This window comes from Crassostrea angulata, chromosome 5, assembly GCF_025612915.1.
Source record: "Crassostrea angulata isolate pt1a10 chromosome 5, ASM2561291v2, whole genome shotgun sequence".
Lineage (NCBI taxonomy): Eukaryota > Metazoa > Mollusca > Bivalvia > Ostreida > Ostreidae > Magallana > Magallana angulata.
This window is the reverse complement of record NC_069115.1, coordinates 37,141,284-37,159,096: the sequence shown is the minus strand read 5'-3', so window position 1 is coordinate 37,159,096 and position 17,813 is coordinate 37,141,284. Positions and strand designations below refer to the sequence as shown.

General features: G+C 32.8%; 1 protein-coding gene across 5 annotated transcripts in view; it reads left to right on the top strand.

The window, feature by feature from the left end:
- Positions 1–17,163, top strand: part of LOC128184203 (tubby-related protein 4-like) — a 54,817-nt gene extending 37,654 nt beyond the window's left edge. For all 5 annotated transcript variants that reach the window (XM_052853572.1, XM_052853571.1, XM_052853573.1 and 2 more), the window contains 7 exons: positions 883–1,110; positions 7,679–7,916; positions 8,545–8,738; positions 10,457–10,697; positions 12,878–14,004; positions 14,267–14,458; positions 16,324–17,163. In XM_052853572.1, the coding sequence (XP_052709532.1) occupies positions 883–1,110; positions 7,679–7,916; positions 8,545–8,738; positions 10,457–10,697; positions 12,878–14,004; positions 14,267–14,458; positions 16,324–16,440 (2,337 nt within the window). In that variant the 3' untranslated portion in view covers positions 16,441–17,163. The remainder of the gene's footprint in view (positions 1–882; positions 1,111–7,678; positions 7,917–8,544; positions 8,739–10,456; positions 10,698–12,877; positions 14,005–14,266; positions 14,459–16,323) is intronic.
- The last annotated feature ends 650 nt before the right edge of the window (positions 17,164–17,813 follow it).

Below are 17,813 nucleotides of genomic sequence, written 5' to 3'. Positions count from 1 at the left end.
ATTTGAATATTAATCAATCTTTTTTTTTTGCGATGAATTTCTGTTTGTATAATGCCATGTACGATTTGAATTACGTTTTATTTTCGAGATGGTGATATAATAACAAACTAATACGGCTTTAAGGACAGATATAAGGGGGCTTTATTTTTTCAGTCAATGACATACATCTTTTTTCTTGGTACATGTATATGAATATGGAAAAATGTTTATATAAATAAGGTTTAAGTACTTAATTATGTATATTTAATCATCTTTGTGTTTGATAAAAAAAACTTGAAATAGGATTTTAATATTGAATATGTTTTTGCAATTTTGCAGTGATATTTCACCTGTAGAGAAAAATTAAACCTGAGTCCTGCATCATAGTGAACAATTTTTTTTCTCAATAAATGCAGTTGCAAATTTATTTCATGCAAAATTATCATATGAATACATATAATGCTCTAGATCAGAATTAAAATCTCTCATTTTGCAACAGATGAAAGTTAAGACTGAAGTGCCTAAAAAAATTCCATGATCCTCTGATACATGGATCATATTTAACATGATTTTAATTATTGAAGTATGTGTTGTGTTAAATTTGCATATGATTAATGACATGATTTCATTTTTGGAGTCATGAGTGATGAAAATTGTTGTTGAAACTGACAATTAGTGTTTTACTAAACCAGGCTTAGATGGCATATATAGACATCCCCAGGTCCTGTTCTGTGTTGTAGGTTAAATTGAATAGATACTGTACCATAATGTAATTAGAATTAAGACTCTGGTTATTGTTATCTCATATTATGTGGAAAAATGTGGATCTATTAATGCAGTGACATGCAATCATGACACACGAATGAAGTCAAAACGGATAAAATTTATTTATCTTTTTTTCAGGGCAAACCACTCACAGCTCTGTGCTGGGGCCACAATGACCGCCGCCTGTTTGTGGCGGCTGGTTTCAACCTCCACGTGGCATGGGTAATGAAAAAGGTTCCTCATCTCCAGTTCCTATGCCAGCGCATCATCCAGATCTGTATCAAGAGTGAGAAACTCATCCGCAAGCTACCTCTTCCTGCAAGACTCCATCACAGCGTTCAAACCATGTTCTCACCTACCATCAAGGTAAATCAAAGTACTGAAAGTACTGACAGCTCAAATTTTGATAATGCTTATTTACTGTATCTTTTATATCCAGTTTGTGTTACAAATAGACTGGAAATGTTGTTCATTGATCATAGGTAGTTATGACACTGGAACTGATTAGTTAAACATTGTATGATGTCACTCAAAGCTTTACGCACTCAATATGATAGGAAATTTGTTACATTCTCTATATGAACATAAGGAGGGATATAAAATATAATTATTAACTATAGATGAAATAATTTTTTTATTCAATTATAGAACATGTCAATTTCATCTCTCTACTTGATTTCTTACACTTCCTCCTTTCTGTATTTTCTACTTGCCCTCTTTATAATTCTGTGTGCTTGAAAAGAAGCTCACCAAGTGCATTCTCTTGTGTGGTCAAGTGATAAATATTTGATTTTTAAATTTTATATACTGAAGAGGTTTTGTGTAAAGTAATTTCACAATCGTTGTTGATTTCCACAGAAAGTATGTCCTTGGTTTGACAAGAATGTTCTACTCAGAAAAAAATTAGAGATTGAGAAATAGCAATTAAATCTCAAATGATATATATGTCAGTTTTTATTATCCCCCGGCAAACAATCATACTTGAAGATGATTGTTGAATATTAGCTTCAGTATCATTTTGAGCAATATTTATGTGTGGATTCTCAAGTTTCTTGAGGTTGTAAAATGATAGTTTTTTATAACTTACTTGAGATGATATATTAAAGTATCATTTGAATTGGATACAAGAGACAGTGTACATATTTAGATGATTATTTCCTCATTGTTTAGGTGGATATCTTGTTGTAGATTGACTCATTCATGCAATACAATGCAGTGAAAGAATACAAAACCAAGATTGTGAAGATTAATTTGGTTTAGTCATGCTGAGTAATGCATTGAGAAAAGAGGAGAGATGATATGTGCAGATATCCTAAATAACATCCCGTGTTCATTAATTTTCAGTCAAATATGTTATTTTTTAAATTTTTATATTAGAATCTAATTCATAATTTTGATTGTGTTTTAACCATATCAAACAACTGTTAGAACACATTTACTTTACACAGTGTTGATGAATGTACACCTTTAGCATCTTTGATGTAAACTCTGCTGTTCTCACTATCATGATTCATAGCATGATTGAAATTGCGGTTTTTAACGTAAAGTAATCTAAGAAATTGCATCAAATCTCACCAGATCTTGAGGTCTGACATGACAAATGTGTCAATCATAGAAAATGTTTTGACTGTGTCGTAATGTTCAGATCAGATCGATATCTAAATGGACATTATAGAGATGTTCCACAATCAGTTACGATTTGTTGATTATAGTGTCCGTAACGGATCGCACAACAGCGCCGAAACCTAGAATTAACCAACTACTATCAGCACTTTACTTTATTTACTATTTCTGGGCAACATTTTCATGATCAGGTACATGTAATTTGGCAAACATAAGAAAGTTAACATGTTTCATGTGCCTTTTAAATATGTACAGATGACACACCAATGTCTAAGTTGTCAATATTGCATTTTTATTTCCATTGGATCTATTGGTTGGCTGTGGTTTACACACTATTATAAGGTGCTTAGCTGATTTCCTCGCGCCATCAATTCTTGTTAGAAAGTGATTTAAAAATGTAAAAAAAAAAGAGGATTGAGGGTTGAGAGCTAGTGGTTCTTTTTTTCTTTTGGTGAGAATTGCTGTAATAATGGTGATAAAATTTTCAGCTATGCAGAGAAAAGCTCTCCTTTTGGAAAAAGAGATTTTTTTCATGTGCGCTTTTGAAACAAATTGATGTTTTCTTCACTGCGGGTGAAGAGTTATTACACAGTCAGTCATTTTCTCATAGAAAAAAAAAATTCTACCATCTTCTACAAATCAAGGACCATCCTGCAATTCCTCTTAAAACATTTTTCCCAGGATGCCAATTAGGTTGCAATGGATTGCCTCCATAGACCATCGCTGGTTACATAATTCTCTTGCACATTGTAAATATTCTTTCAACAACAATCTTTGCAAAACCTTGCGTTTAGGATTACCGAACCATCTTCTTAATGCGGAGGATAAAATGTTATATCATCATGGTACTCTTAAAAAAAATGACTATATTCTGAATTTTTTCCCTTATGTTGGCATTGATTTGATCCTGACATCATTGTAACTTGTACTCTTTAAAACAAAGAGCTAGAGCCACGAAGCATCAAAATGTGCCTTAAAATTTTCACAAAACTCAAGTTTGAAACAATACAAATTGTAATTACTTATAATGTAGGGCACAATATTCTGCTTCTATGCATATGAATTTTTTTCACTTCGGCCCCACCGTTTAGCACATGCGCATCATCAAACATACTATGATCATTAAAAATAGCTGAAAATTGTAGATTTTACTGCAGTATTTCCCAAATTTGAATGTGGCCACACTTAAGTACCTCTTTGAAACTTTTAAAACTGAGAGATATTGCATAAATGCTTCCGCCTGCAAAATTTCGTAGAGGTACTCAAGTGTGGCCAATGTGTATTTTACAAATTTTGAAAATTTTAATAACAGAAAATAACACTGACCACTCTATTTTAGGGTAATTATTTGCTTCCTTTGTATTGAAATAGCAGAATTAAATTAATGATGATAAAGAATTATTTGTGATTATTTACAAAATCATCATTTTATTAAATATTTGAGGAAGAAATGCATATAATCTGAACTTTAACATGTTTTATCAAGTAATTTTATACTGTGTATTCATGCTTACATCGTGCATCATCAATGACGTCATAGTTTGACGTTTGCGACGTCAGTTGAATCTGTACATGGAATCTTGAGTTCTTTCAGTATTTTGCCAATAGAATTGACCAGTAAAGTATGTATTTTTAAAAAGCATTATTTCTATGTACCACGGTATTTTTCAATTGCAGTAGAATATGAGATACATGAACATTGCTATAAACAGAAAAAAAAATTAATTGGCAAAGTTAACTTTGTACGTACGTAAGTAAATATATATTCCTGTACCTTTATGTAGAATAAGCGATAGCATGTATACGTAGCTAGTTGTGGGTTTTTTGTCAAACGGTGAACTGCATTAAACGAAAGGAAAGGTGCAAGGGATTTTTTTCACACAAGTACGTGTTCCTGAATACCGCGGGAGAAAGACAGTCGACATCACATGAAAACATGTACATATATGATAAACTTAATTTATTCCGTCAAAAAACTTGATTATTTAATTCCTAAGGACAGCTGTAATTGAATATTAAGCCAATCGTCCCTTGCATAAAAATTTTTTGCAAATGCATACGTCTTTTCTTTATCAGCCACCTGTTGATCAGTGTTGATTTGTCGCATAGTCGATGTATTTCCGGTGAACCGTTACATGCAGTTACACTCCTTTCTTAAAAGATCGATTGTGTCCATTTCGATGAAGACGGCTTTTGGTATACACAGCTTAGAATACAGTATCAGCATGTGCTTTATATAGAAGTCTAATCCTAATTGCGATGTCTTTGTTGATAATTTGTCCAATAAAATAAAAATTCACCCTAAATATGTGTACATGTATGTGTACTTACTTTTGCCTATAAAATTCTCGATTGAAATCATCTTTGATTATTTTATGCGTATTAAATCTAATTAAAGTTTTTCTTGTATGGAATATAGAAAAAAAATCAGATTGCCGGGCCCTTTCTTTAAAAAAAAAACAAAACAAATGAGTACAGAGAGATTTAAAACAGTATTTGTTTCCATTCAACCCCCCCCCCCCCTTCCCTACCCTCTGAAAAAATCGATTTACGGCCGAGTTCACTACAAATCTATAGATATGATAACACAAATTCTACAGGCTTGCTATGAACTCGACTTTTCAAGACAATTTTACAACATTATTTATGTGCTACTGCTTGATGTTTTAAATAAAAATGTTCATTTTAACCTATCTTCGCTCCGAAATAGTAAACCCACATTCTCTCTCTCTCTCTCTCTCTCTCTCTCTCTCTCTCTCTCTCTCTCTCTCTCTCTCTCTGAAATATGATCTTAATTCTCAAGACATTTACGGATAGCTTATCACTTGCAACAATTCTCAAAGGACATGCATATCACTAGAAAAAATGAAATGGAAATGAATAGACTTTATGGCATTTATAAGGAATAATTAACTCATAAGAATATTTTTAAAGAAATCGATATTCTTTTTTCATTTAATTAATAAAAATTAAAACACTGCTGTAATGTCATTCCTTTGTTCCAGCAGTCAAAAATTTTACTTGTGACAGTCCGATATATTAGAGAGCTTCTTGATATCAGATCATTATCAGTGGTTACAACACTGTTATTCTTTAAAATCAGGCTGTCTCAAGAATCAACAATGATATTCTAGGCTATATATGCCTCAAACACTTCTGTACGAAAAAATATCACTGTTCTCGGCCCTATAACGGGCCTCGAAACTGTTTTATATTATTTCATACAGAACTGCTTTCGGCATACTAGAACATCCATTACATAAACAGAGTCGCGAAAGGTTTTATTTTTCACTTGAACAGTTCGTGAACGGTGAGCGCACAGTGATTGTGCTCTAAACGAACGGCGAGTGCACGCTGAGCCGAATTTGGATAGCGCTTATGAACGGTGAACTGAGAGCGAACGCAGAGCGCAAAGTGAACGTTGAACGATATATGTACTCTATGTGAACGCAAGAGGAGTGCCACGGGCGGTATTGTTACATTGTGTTTCGTTGGTAATCAGGAAATAATAACAATAAACTACATGTTTGTATTGTTATAAGCCTAAATATAAAATTATCTGACTAAATAATAAGTGAACACCGAACGAACGCAGTGAGCGCATGCAAGGCGAAATCTTTGTGAACGCACGGTGGGCGATTTGTGCACGATGAGCGGGAACGGAGCGGAGCGGAGAGCGCACATGAACGCACGGTGAGCCCACGGGAAACTGGGAAAATTAAACATTTCAAAGAACTGAACCCTAGCATCTAACTGCTGTAAAGCGCCAGGATTGGGTGAAAATATCGAAGCCTTGAAACAAGTAAAATAATCATGTAGAATAATGTACACAGACTGTTACAGTAATGCATCAAAATTCGAGATTACATATATCTCTATTAAATTAAATTACCGTATCTCTGACATATTTATATATTTATTTTTAATAATTTGTGATTACATTGGTAGAATTCAATGATTAATCCTCAGTTATACATTGCGCATCATCAGCATTACTTCATGCAGTTTCAAATTGCAGAAAAAAGAACTTTTAAGACACTGACATATTTAAATGTACCGCCGTTATATTGACCTTCAGCACTGGTCCCTGTAATATGTTTTAAACTATATTGTAAATAAGCTTTTCATGCTATTTTCATCAATAAATTTATTTTCATAAATTTATTATTATGTCTACATGATAATTTTATTTATGTTTTTTTGTTTATTTCATTAGATTCAAGTCATACGTAGTTTTATCATTTTATGACGTTACTTAACAAAAATGACGTCTGTTCTACATTTTTCATCAAAACAATGCCATATTATAAACTCCGTTTATAAAAAAGTATGATAGATATCGAAAAAATAAAAAGAGTTATGAAAAGCTAAGATCCTACCCTATATTTGACCAAAATATGGTAATTTTTAATGATAGGGCATTTTTTGATGCTTCGTGGCTCTAGCTCTTTAATATATTCTTAATTTTGTCCCTCATGCTGGCATTGAATTGATTTCAACATCATTGTAACTAGTACTCTTATAAAAAAAATTGAATAATTATATTTTGAATTGTGTTACTCATGCTGGCATTGAATTGATCTTGACATCATTGTAACTGACTGAGCCTTACTTTGATTCAATTGAAATCAAGTTGCGACAATATTGTACGTTTGATTTAATAAGTGTTGTAGGACATGCTAGCGATTTCCCTGAAATAAGACACAAAAAAACTGTAACAAGATTTGTGTTGCAGATATGATCTGCATTTCTGTTTCTGGGGAAACTGTTGTTTTGCTGCTTTTGAAATGTTTGTTTTACTCTATCTCATTGCATCTATTGATTTCCCCCTAACTGCGACATAGCCGATATTCTGTAGAATGTAGAGTTTGCCATAAATGTCTACTAGCATCAAGTTCAAAGGCCCCATATTTGTCATTGCAGAGAGATTTATGCTCATATGATATTACTTGTGAAGGAAGCTGTGCAATATATCATTTATCTGACGAAGTATCTTCTGGATCTGCAAGGCCAAAATGAAAAAAAAGTTGAAATAAGAATAGAAAAACATTTAGTTTTTAAAGTGAAAGTGATTATTTAAAAGAAATTTCCTGACAACAATTTTCTTTTGCCTACATAATATAGCACTATAATGTGGAATGCTAGTACTCCTATACCTGATCACAGAACATAAAGTTACCATGTCATGTTGCCTAAAAAAAAACTAGACTGGCTAAGTTAAGAGCATAAATCTAGTATATATTAACCTATTCCATACATCTCACTATTGCACATTTAAAATTTTCAATTTTTCAACAAAATATTTTGACAGAGCTACATTCCAGACCCATTCAAGTTGCGGGAATTCATCTGTTCCCCTCCCCCAGCCAGTGAGAGACTGTTCTGTACCATGATCAGGCACGGGGAAGAGACATCGGGGGGACACTATACACTGTACCTGGAGTACCTAGGGGGCCTTATTCCACTGCTGAAGGGAAAGCGTGCCAGCAAACTTAGGCCGGACTTTGTTATCTATGATCCTAAGATTGGGGCCAAAGCATGCAGTGAGGGTAAGAGTTTAGTGGTTTCACAATTTAGTACTGTGGTTTCATTAAATTAATATTCATTGAATACTAATTTTCATGAATTTCGTTTTTAAGTTGATCCACAAATTTAAATGTTTATTGAAGTACAATTTTTACTAACATGTTGTATTGATAGGATCATTAGCCATGAATTTAAGTATACTTGAAACTGTGATTTTCAATTTATCCTTGAAAATTGATACCCACGAATATTAATGAAATCACAGTATTTTATGTGTTAAATTGTATTTGTAGATTCCTTATTTTACGTTCTGATTTCTTAATTCTGCAATTCATTCTTTTTGCATTAAATGGCCGGTATAAATTTGTTAATGCTAAATTTTTATCACAGTTTCATTTTAATGAGTTTACGTCTATCAGAAAAGTAAAAGCGATTTTTTAAATGTTGCAAGATGTGCTTTTTGCAAATTTACATAGATATTAATTCCAAGCATTTATTTAGTATTCTACAGTAATGAAGCCATTTCTAAATTTTTTATCATTGTCTATGTTGTCAGCTATAGAAACTGTCAAAATCATCAGTAAAGTGACTTACTATGACAAATTAGTTTTTAGATTTTTTAATGTTTCATCAAATTCTTTTTATTATCAGATCAACATTCGCTTCCAGAGTGTGTCTTTGAAGCCAGTCTAACAGATTCTGATGAGGAAATTCCATCAGATGGGTGTGGCTCTCCCAGAATGCAACGCAAGAAACGTCCCAAAATATTCAGACCTAAGAAGGTGGATCGATCAATAACCTTCCGAACGTTAGATGAACTTTTATATAATGACAGTCTTCCAGAGGTAGGAAATGTTGGGTGGTCCATTTGCACATATTTATATAATAATTATAATTTACATTTTTTTTTACAAATGTAAAAGGTCATAATACAAGTAGTTTTTTGTTCAGCATAACAAATGATTTCTTTTTTTTTAATATTATTAATTGAATTTTAACACATTGGCATTACATATTGCCTAAAATTAGAAATTTAGAGATGATAATTTAATTATTAGTTAGAATTAATGACTTTAAGTGGATTTAATATTTTACCAAATATGAATCATGGGGTTGTTTTTTTTTTTGCATTTTCTTATTTGTTATCATTACAGAAAGCTATAAATTGATATATCATAAAATATATGAAGTGTAGATTACCTTGATGCCATACCCATCTGAAAGCCTGTTCAGCATATTGACAACATTACGTACATATGTCAATACATACACAATTTCCATACATATTATATTTTGCATCTGGCCAGAGAAAAGAAATGGACAGCAACCATGTTTTATTCATCAGTAAAAAGTTTCTTCAACTGGCGGATGCCATTTTATGTAAATATAAGAACTGCCTCTAATATAACTAAAATCTCCGGAGGGAAGATAAAATGAGCAACTATTAGTTTCAAAGTTACCATTACGGCCACAGGGGCTACCAATTTTAGAGGAAATGTCAAGAGTGTACATCCTGTTTACTTGAAATGCCTTTTGCAGAGAAAATTGCCCAAAGGAGTCTGTAATACTATGATCACATATAATTAGAGATTTATGCTTGCCAATATTGTGGTATATTATAGAATCTGTGTCCTGTTTGGAAAACATTTTGCCTTGAAATTATACATGACCATTTTGTACTAGACCACTTGTCTGGTAAAAATATCAAGGGTTAAAGTTGGGTATAAGCAAAAGCAGTTTGACTACATGTACCTTTGTATAACTAATCTAAATGCTTATATAATATAAAGAAAAACTGTTTCACACATTTCATTTTGCTAAATGTTTGTTTCAGTTAATTATAATATAAGTTGCTTCAGAGGCTAACAACCTTGAGAAAATTTTTGTCTCATGGGTTTGAAATAGAAGGAACATGAATCAATAGGCCTTCTATTGATTAATGAGAAATTTCCTATCTAAGTACTAAAAAATGAGAAACTGTCCGTTTTTATGTCTATTTAATAGCAAGAGGCCATAACTGTACCAGTAGTGTCAATTGCAGTAATCAAGAAAACATGAATATCTTAATTATGAACTTTCTCAGACTGTTTCATCCCACTGAAGACATTAGTTTCTACTGGAAACTAATGGAATAGTTATGTTTCAGATCATAAATTATGCTTTTCATCAAATAGGCCTAAATACATGAACTTTTAGCATAAAAAAATAATGGCTCATAAAAAAATTATTGTAGTCAAGCAAATTTCTGGCCAAGTACTCGTAACTTAATTGATGTAGTTATCAATTTATTCAATGACATTTTCATTGAAAAAAGATTATAACCCAATCAATGCTATTGAATATACTCTAGAAAGAAACAGAATAATTTGATAACAAAATCAAGTATATAAATGTTAAGACATTGATTTCCTATCCCAAAAAGGGTGATTGCTGCTAGTAGAGGAAGGAGTTACCAAAATACATGTAACTAATTTTTCATTTTCATTTAATTAAAAGGTTGAAGAGATCTATTTGAATATATAATTACAGACTTCAAATTTCTTCTTTTTCAAACTTTCCTTAGAGCAACAAGCTGGTAGAAGTCACATCAAACATTTGGGGAACAAAGTTCAAGCTGACGGGTTTGGCCCCTTTCTTGCCTGAGGACCTGGGTAATGTTCTGTACAAGACCAGTCTGCTGCACCTCCAGCCCAGACAGATGACCATCACCATCACCGCCCTCAGCGCGGTCAACCAGCCACTGTCCAGGGACCCCAACTTTACACCTGCAGGCCATTTTGATGAAGATGGAGAGGTTAGATCCAGTAAGTGTTTTTTTTGGAATTTTGAATTTTACTCCAGTGGGCCATTTTGATGAAGATGGAGAGGTTAGATCCAGTAAGTGTTTTTTGGAATTTTGAATTTTACTCCAGTGGGCCATTTTGATGAAGATAGAGAGGTTGAATCTAGTAAATGTTTTTTTAATTTTTCAAGTTTTACTCTAGTGGGCCATTTTGATAAAGATGGAAAGTTAAGATATAGTAAGTGTTTTTTGGAATTTTGAATTTTACTCCAGTGGGTCATTTTGATAAAGATTGAGAGGTTAAATCTAGTACATGTAAGTATTAAAGTAATGAATGTTTGTATTGATACTGTTGCTAGAAAATTTCTTTTTGCATTTTTTTTTACCCCAGCAAACCATATTTAACCAAATAAACCTATTTTTCAAAACGGTGATCAGTTTATAGGTGCATTGGGACACTGTGTATCAAATTTGGTAAGTTTCAGAAAGAACAGGAAAACCTAAAACATTACACTGCTACTAAGCAACTTTCATGTAATCCCCATGATGGTTTTAATTAGCCTTTTTTTTCAGGATTCCTGCTCGATAGTAGTTGATTAATCTGATCCTTTTCCTGACAAGTTAACCTCTGTTTTATATGCAAATAGGGACCTGGCCTCTTTAATGACATTTAGATGGTTTTTGCAGCGCATAAGAAGCCTTAGGACTGCCAAGAGCCACTCAACAAATGGAACTTCTTTTTTGTTGACCTAATGAGCTAACTGAAATAAACAATATTTGTTTTGAGGAAATTTAGACTATAATTATGAATAAAATAAGATGCAAAGTGGGAACATAACCCCTTGGAAGGGGTTTGTATGTGAGACTGGTCAGAATATGAGATATTTGCCCTTCAGTGAAAGAATGCATATGTTTTATGTAATTCAATTATTTTTCAAAGTTTACCTAAAAGGCTCTTTCTGAGCACATTATTCATAATTTTTAACATTAAGTTTTTGAATGTACAATGTACTTGTTTCGGTACCTCTCTACACCAAGGCATATTTTTTATGGCACTACATCACAAGATGGCAATTTAAATATTTTGTTTAACTTTTAGTGTGAGTTAGTTGAATGTAATCATGGCTCAAGTATAGGGATTGTAAACCACAGATCATGATTTTGAATCTGCCTGAGGCTTTTGCTCATGTTTTCTGAAATAAATTCATGAAAATAATTTTTTTAGCCAAAATTGCATATTTTATTTGCCTATTTGACTTATATACTTCGTATGCATAATGCTATCTTTTATAATTAAGTAATTTTCTGCTGTTTTAAGAAACTGTTTCAAAGTTTAGTGAGCCACCTAAACAATATAATTTTCTAAATCATAATAAAATAGTATTCATGTTAATTATTTTTTTTAAGGGAAAAAAGTTTTCATGACATATAAAAATAATGATATTGTTGCCATTATGTAGCTACATATTTTTTTTCGGTAATTCCCTAGGGTAAAACTCAACATTTGATATGAAAAGAAAATCAGACAATCTAAATTATCAATTGTATTTGTCACGATATCCACAAGGATATTTTTGTTAACTATAAATGTTTTGCTGCCGACCTGCTTGTTTGTTTTCATATTATCACGGTAAATATGTAAATTCTTGTTGCTATGGGATTTGATTATGAGGAGAAGCTTAAGTTCTTTGATAATGAAATAAAAAATTGGGAAAAGAATACTTCAATGTATTACTTATCTGATGGTGACCAGTCAGGAATGGTTATCATGAATATTCATTCCTGTATTTGATTCGTCAATTTTTGACATTAACAAATTGCAGAGATGCTGACATTACCATACAAGGTCAAGACCAATCTTCCTATTTTGAATGACAAAATCGTTAGCTGACTCTCATTTTCATTGAGCTGGTGAACACCTCGCTTGGTGCACTTGAAACATAAACTGAAAGAAATTAAAATTTATTGAATACAGAGCTTCTGTTCCGTTAGTGTTGCACCATACACAGGCAAAGAAAGCACATTATGGTATAACACCAATTAGAAATCGTAATCTTGACAATGCATTTTTAACATACATGAGAACTACCTTTTTTGAAAAGGCATTAATTTGAACTTCGGTTTGCCTGTGACTGAAAAGGAATTATCCATTTAACGTTGTTTGTTAGGCGAAATGTTTTCATGAATTCAATGTTGTTTCAGACGAAGATTTGCCTGTTGACTTGGAAGACATGGGTCAGGAGGACGGAATATTAGTGTCAGAAACGTATAGTGGTGATAATGTTAATCGAGGCACAAGCCATGTCTTCATGGACATTAAAAAGTCTTCAAATTCATCCAATCAAAATGAGGAGAAGGTTCTTTGTGACATAAGTAGTAATTTGAGTAGTAATAATAATGTGTTCAATGGTGAACGACTGCACTGGTCACCCAGCATGAAAAACAGATCTCTTTCACCTGCCTCCGAATCCGTTGCTCAAAATAACGCCTTTAACAGTGTAGACAATTCTGTTCTGAAGGATAAGTTCATTGGTCAAGGTGCAATCCCCAAGGTCAGCTCAACAGAGGTGACTGTGGGGACACCTAGCGGAGAGACGCTGGTTCATGCAAACAATAATTCATCATCGGTGTCAAGTGCCAACATGAGGACTAGTTTACACAATGAAGTGTCCAGTATAATGAAAGATGGTGACGAGAATCGCTGGGCGGATCTCGCCAATCCTGGGATCAAGTTCATAGATGACGAAGGACTGAACAATCGTAACTCGGAAAATTCGGACAATATGGCAGGAATAATCTGTGATTCTAGTCAATTGACTCCCACTTTGTCTGATAACCAGAAAAGGTTGTATTTGGAAACGTTGTCCAACGTTGATTCTGATGCAATGATATGTGATCATAGTCGAGACCCCTCGGAAAACGGGGACGATGCTGATACAATGTTAGGGTCTCTGGATGATGTGCATAAAGACACATGTAGAAGTAGCAGTGTATTCTCAGGTGCTTCTTGTTCTGTATTCCATTACGACGATGAAGTGGTGGATCCAGCTTCTTTCACTCGTAACACTTCCACAATGGAAATCAGCCACAGCGCATCTTTGCCAAATTCTCCTCTGCATAGGGCTGCAGATTCGCCCATGAGAGATATTAGAGAAGAAATTCTACAGGGTACTTGCAAGCATTATAGTCCGATATTCAAGAGAAAGTCTAGACATTTTAACCCAAGAAATTACCATAACGGGGATGAAGAACGGACGATAGAAGATGGAAAGTATTCCCAGAGTTTTAAAAACTTGGAGACTTTCCAGAAATCACAACTAAAACAGAAGGTATTTTTTGCATCTTGTATTTCTGTGTTAGACCAAAGAGAGATAACTTTCTTTCATTCATTCTATCTGAATTCATAGAAAACTACTTTTTTCCGTGATCTATGTATTCAATATTTGTTTAATGTTATCTAATATATTTGATATACTTTTAACATTTATATGTGTTATTATTTGATAATATATTAAGCTTCACTCAGATAGTTATCTAAAATGGTGTAATGAAAATCTTTAGAACATTTTTTTCTTCAAATTTTCTGTATAGCTCCAGAAAGTGCGTAAGAGGAGCGAAGACAGGGGAAGGTCGAGATACCCACATCTTGGACATCGCCAGTTCGTTATGCACAACAAAGCTCCTCTCTGGAATGAGAACAGCCAGGTGTATCAGCTAGACTTTGGAGGGAGGGTCAGCCAGGAGTCTGCGAAAAACTTCCAAATAGAGTTCCGAAGTCGTCAGGTTTGTCCGTACAAATTGCTAACGGAAAATTGGGGTTTTATTTGCAATCAAAATTATTTAATGTGGTAGTGTGATATCTTATTGCATTCTAATTAGTCATCTTTTTTTACTTTTTCTTCAAGCAATTAGAAACAATCAGCAAAAAAGTTCTAAAAAGTTTTTCTTAAAATATAAAAGAGATTACATTGTGTTACAATACAATACATTTAATTGATTCAAGATCCATTATGCTGTAAAAATAACCCCACTTTCTTTATTCTTTCTGAAAAAAAAACATGACTCGGTAATTTCCTTACAAAAAACCCGTATTTTTAAGCATACATGTTGTAATTTGATTTCAAGGGTTACAATGAAAGTTTTGTTTTCATTTAAGAGACACATGCGAGTATATGAAAAGTGCTTCAAATTATATTAAGCAAAGTTTATCTTTTGAAGATAAGAATTGATTCAATGACTAATTATGCATTTATCATTAACGAAATATTATCTGAAAGTAGCTGAAAGAACTTGACAACTTATGTTTTTGCAAGCCATGTTTTGTTGACACCATTTAACGATTTGAATCAGTGTTACAAGTATGTCGAATGATCGCTTTTTTGAAAAGATAGAGACGTTCTTTCGTTGTGTTATCAAACGATGTATCTGAACTTTATATTTGATCCCGGAAACAAATACGATAAGTCGCAGACCTTGGGGAAAAAGGACACTTAAAGATAAATAGAAAATAGATTAAATTGGTAGATCATGACAAAGACGCATATACACTGTACATGCACCGTATAGTCAATCAATGCTTTAAATGCCCACCTCACCTAAATAAACATTTATCTTCAACTACCTGAATCATATAGATTACATTCTACACTGTCGGGGTGTACTCTGGACATTTTTATAATGCACTTCTATTGTCCTTCACCTGTACAAAATGATTTCGACGAAGAAAAATTGGGGTAACTCATGGAAAGTTTTGCTGACTAATTTTGTTAAACTGCGTAGTTCAGGTTTTTTATAAACAGTTCAGGTTAATACAATTTCATTCAGTTTAATACAATTTTTAACAAGTGTTGTAAAATAAAAAGTTTAATATTTATGAAGGTTTTTTAAAAAATAAAATTTATGGGGTTCAAATAATACAGACGTTTTATGTATAAAAGTGTGTATATTAAGTATAAATTTAACAAAATTTAGAAAAGACGCGGTTACCTATACGTTTTTAATAGCATTCACATAAATTGGCAACCATAGAAATACAGAATTTACACCAGGATCTTATCGGACCTTACTGTATATATTTCTAAAAAAAACTAAACAAATTAGAGATTATAACAATTATTGAAAGCTCTCCTAATTTGATTTATTTTTCATAAATAAAACCGAAATCGAATTCAAAGCTGTATTTGGTGAATATTACACAGATTGCACATTTAAAACGTTTGACTTGGATTTTAATTAGAGCTGTAATCTTCTCTAAGGTTTTCAAATTACTTGTACAGCATCATCTCTAGTGTAAACTTTTCTACAACATGTGCAGATTTCAACTTAAACTAGGCTTAAACTATACTTCCAAGAAGGAAGGGAATCAAAAAAGTTTGATAAAGACTGAATATCTTTTTAAGGCACATGTATGAGATTTTATAGAATTAGTTTCCCAAATAGGAAAGTATCGTAACATCAATGATTCTCTTGGTGGTTTCCAATGCATTCCCTCTATATTGCACTAATGAGAGTAATTATTAATTGTAATTAATTAGACACATTAATTGTAATTAAGATAACATTTGCTTGAGTTTAGTTACAGTCTTCGTTTAAACAATAGATTAAACCAATAATCATTGAGGGAATAAATTTGACATTTTGTATCACAGGTGATGCAGTTTGGTAGAATCGGAAGCAATGCCTACACATTGGACTTCCAGTACCCATTTACTACCCTGCAGGCTTTCGCTGTAGCTCTAGCAAATGTGACTCAGCGCCTGAAATAGCCTACAATGCACTAAAGTCTGGCTGGACTACCAGGTAGACGAACAGAGGTCTTTAGTGCAAAAGTTTTTTTCGCATGCACTAAAAAGAGACCAGATTTCAAAAGAAACAATTGGGCATAACAAGTGCAAGCGTATCCTAATAAGTGGGACTTATCAAAACTGATGAATCATTGTCAACTATTTTGTCTTGTCAGAGAAGGTTATAAACTTTGACAAACTGTTTAGTTTTAAAATCTTTTTTCTCAGCAGGCTGACGCTGTAATCTTTATCGCTAGCAAATATTTTCTTTCAATACAGAAATCAATAGTTTTTGCGAATGAAATACAAGAGCCAATGATAAGACTTCATTAACCCCGTGTATTTTAATGCTTTTCTTGTCTCTATCTTCTCTAATGAAATGACTTTAACGAAGAGAATTTTAAGTTGTGCGTTGTTATTGTGAAAAAAAATATACATGGGATATTAGTAATGAAAAAAAGCATATGTCTAAATGCACGGGATTTGATTAAGAAGATAATAGATATTTCTACTTATATTGTGTAATGAATTAGAATTTAAAAATGCTGAATCAATATTATTGCTTTTGTAAAAGATGATGGATTTATGAGTTAAATAAAAACTGAATACATATTAATTGATGATGGTTCAATTATAGTTATTTTATGTTTTGTTATTCACAAATAAAGCGAACATAGTAAGATTTTTTAGTGTCTGCTTATCGTGATAATAATTAAGCAACAAAGAGACCAATGCAAAATGCTTTCATCATGTTTACGTACACAAAAATGTTTTTTGACGTTTATAATGATCAAGTCCTTTTGAAAAAAATATCAGCTTAACTTCATGTACCATGCAAATAATGAGGATTAATGCTTATACATGTAATATACATGTAATATGATGATCTTGATTCCGCTCCGTGTCATCAAAACTACTAGCAACCCGTTTGTTTGACTGCAGTTGGTTAAAAAAGTTGCGATCGTGGATCTGTTACAGATACATTTTATGGCTAAGATGGCGACATCAATAACATTTCCCTCTTTTTACAGAAAACTAGAGGATGTTGATGCCGCTCCTTGCAGTTGGTAGTGTTTCCTTGTCGGCCTGGGTAAACATTTTAGCACCATCAAACAAAAAGTCCTCTATGTGTATACATATTCTGCAAAAATGAAAATTTTATTTATCAATCAGTCTTAATTTTAAGACGCAAAGTTATTAAAATGATATCGACGCTTGCTTCGAAATTGGCTGCCGTTGAACCAAATTGCCAACTCGATTTAAAATTGAATGCTGGCATTCTATAAGTATTTCGTGAGGGAAGTTTTACTGTTTCCGGTGTGGTGCTATTCATTTCTTAATGTGCTTATAATCGT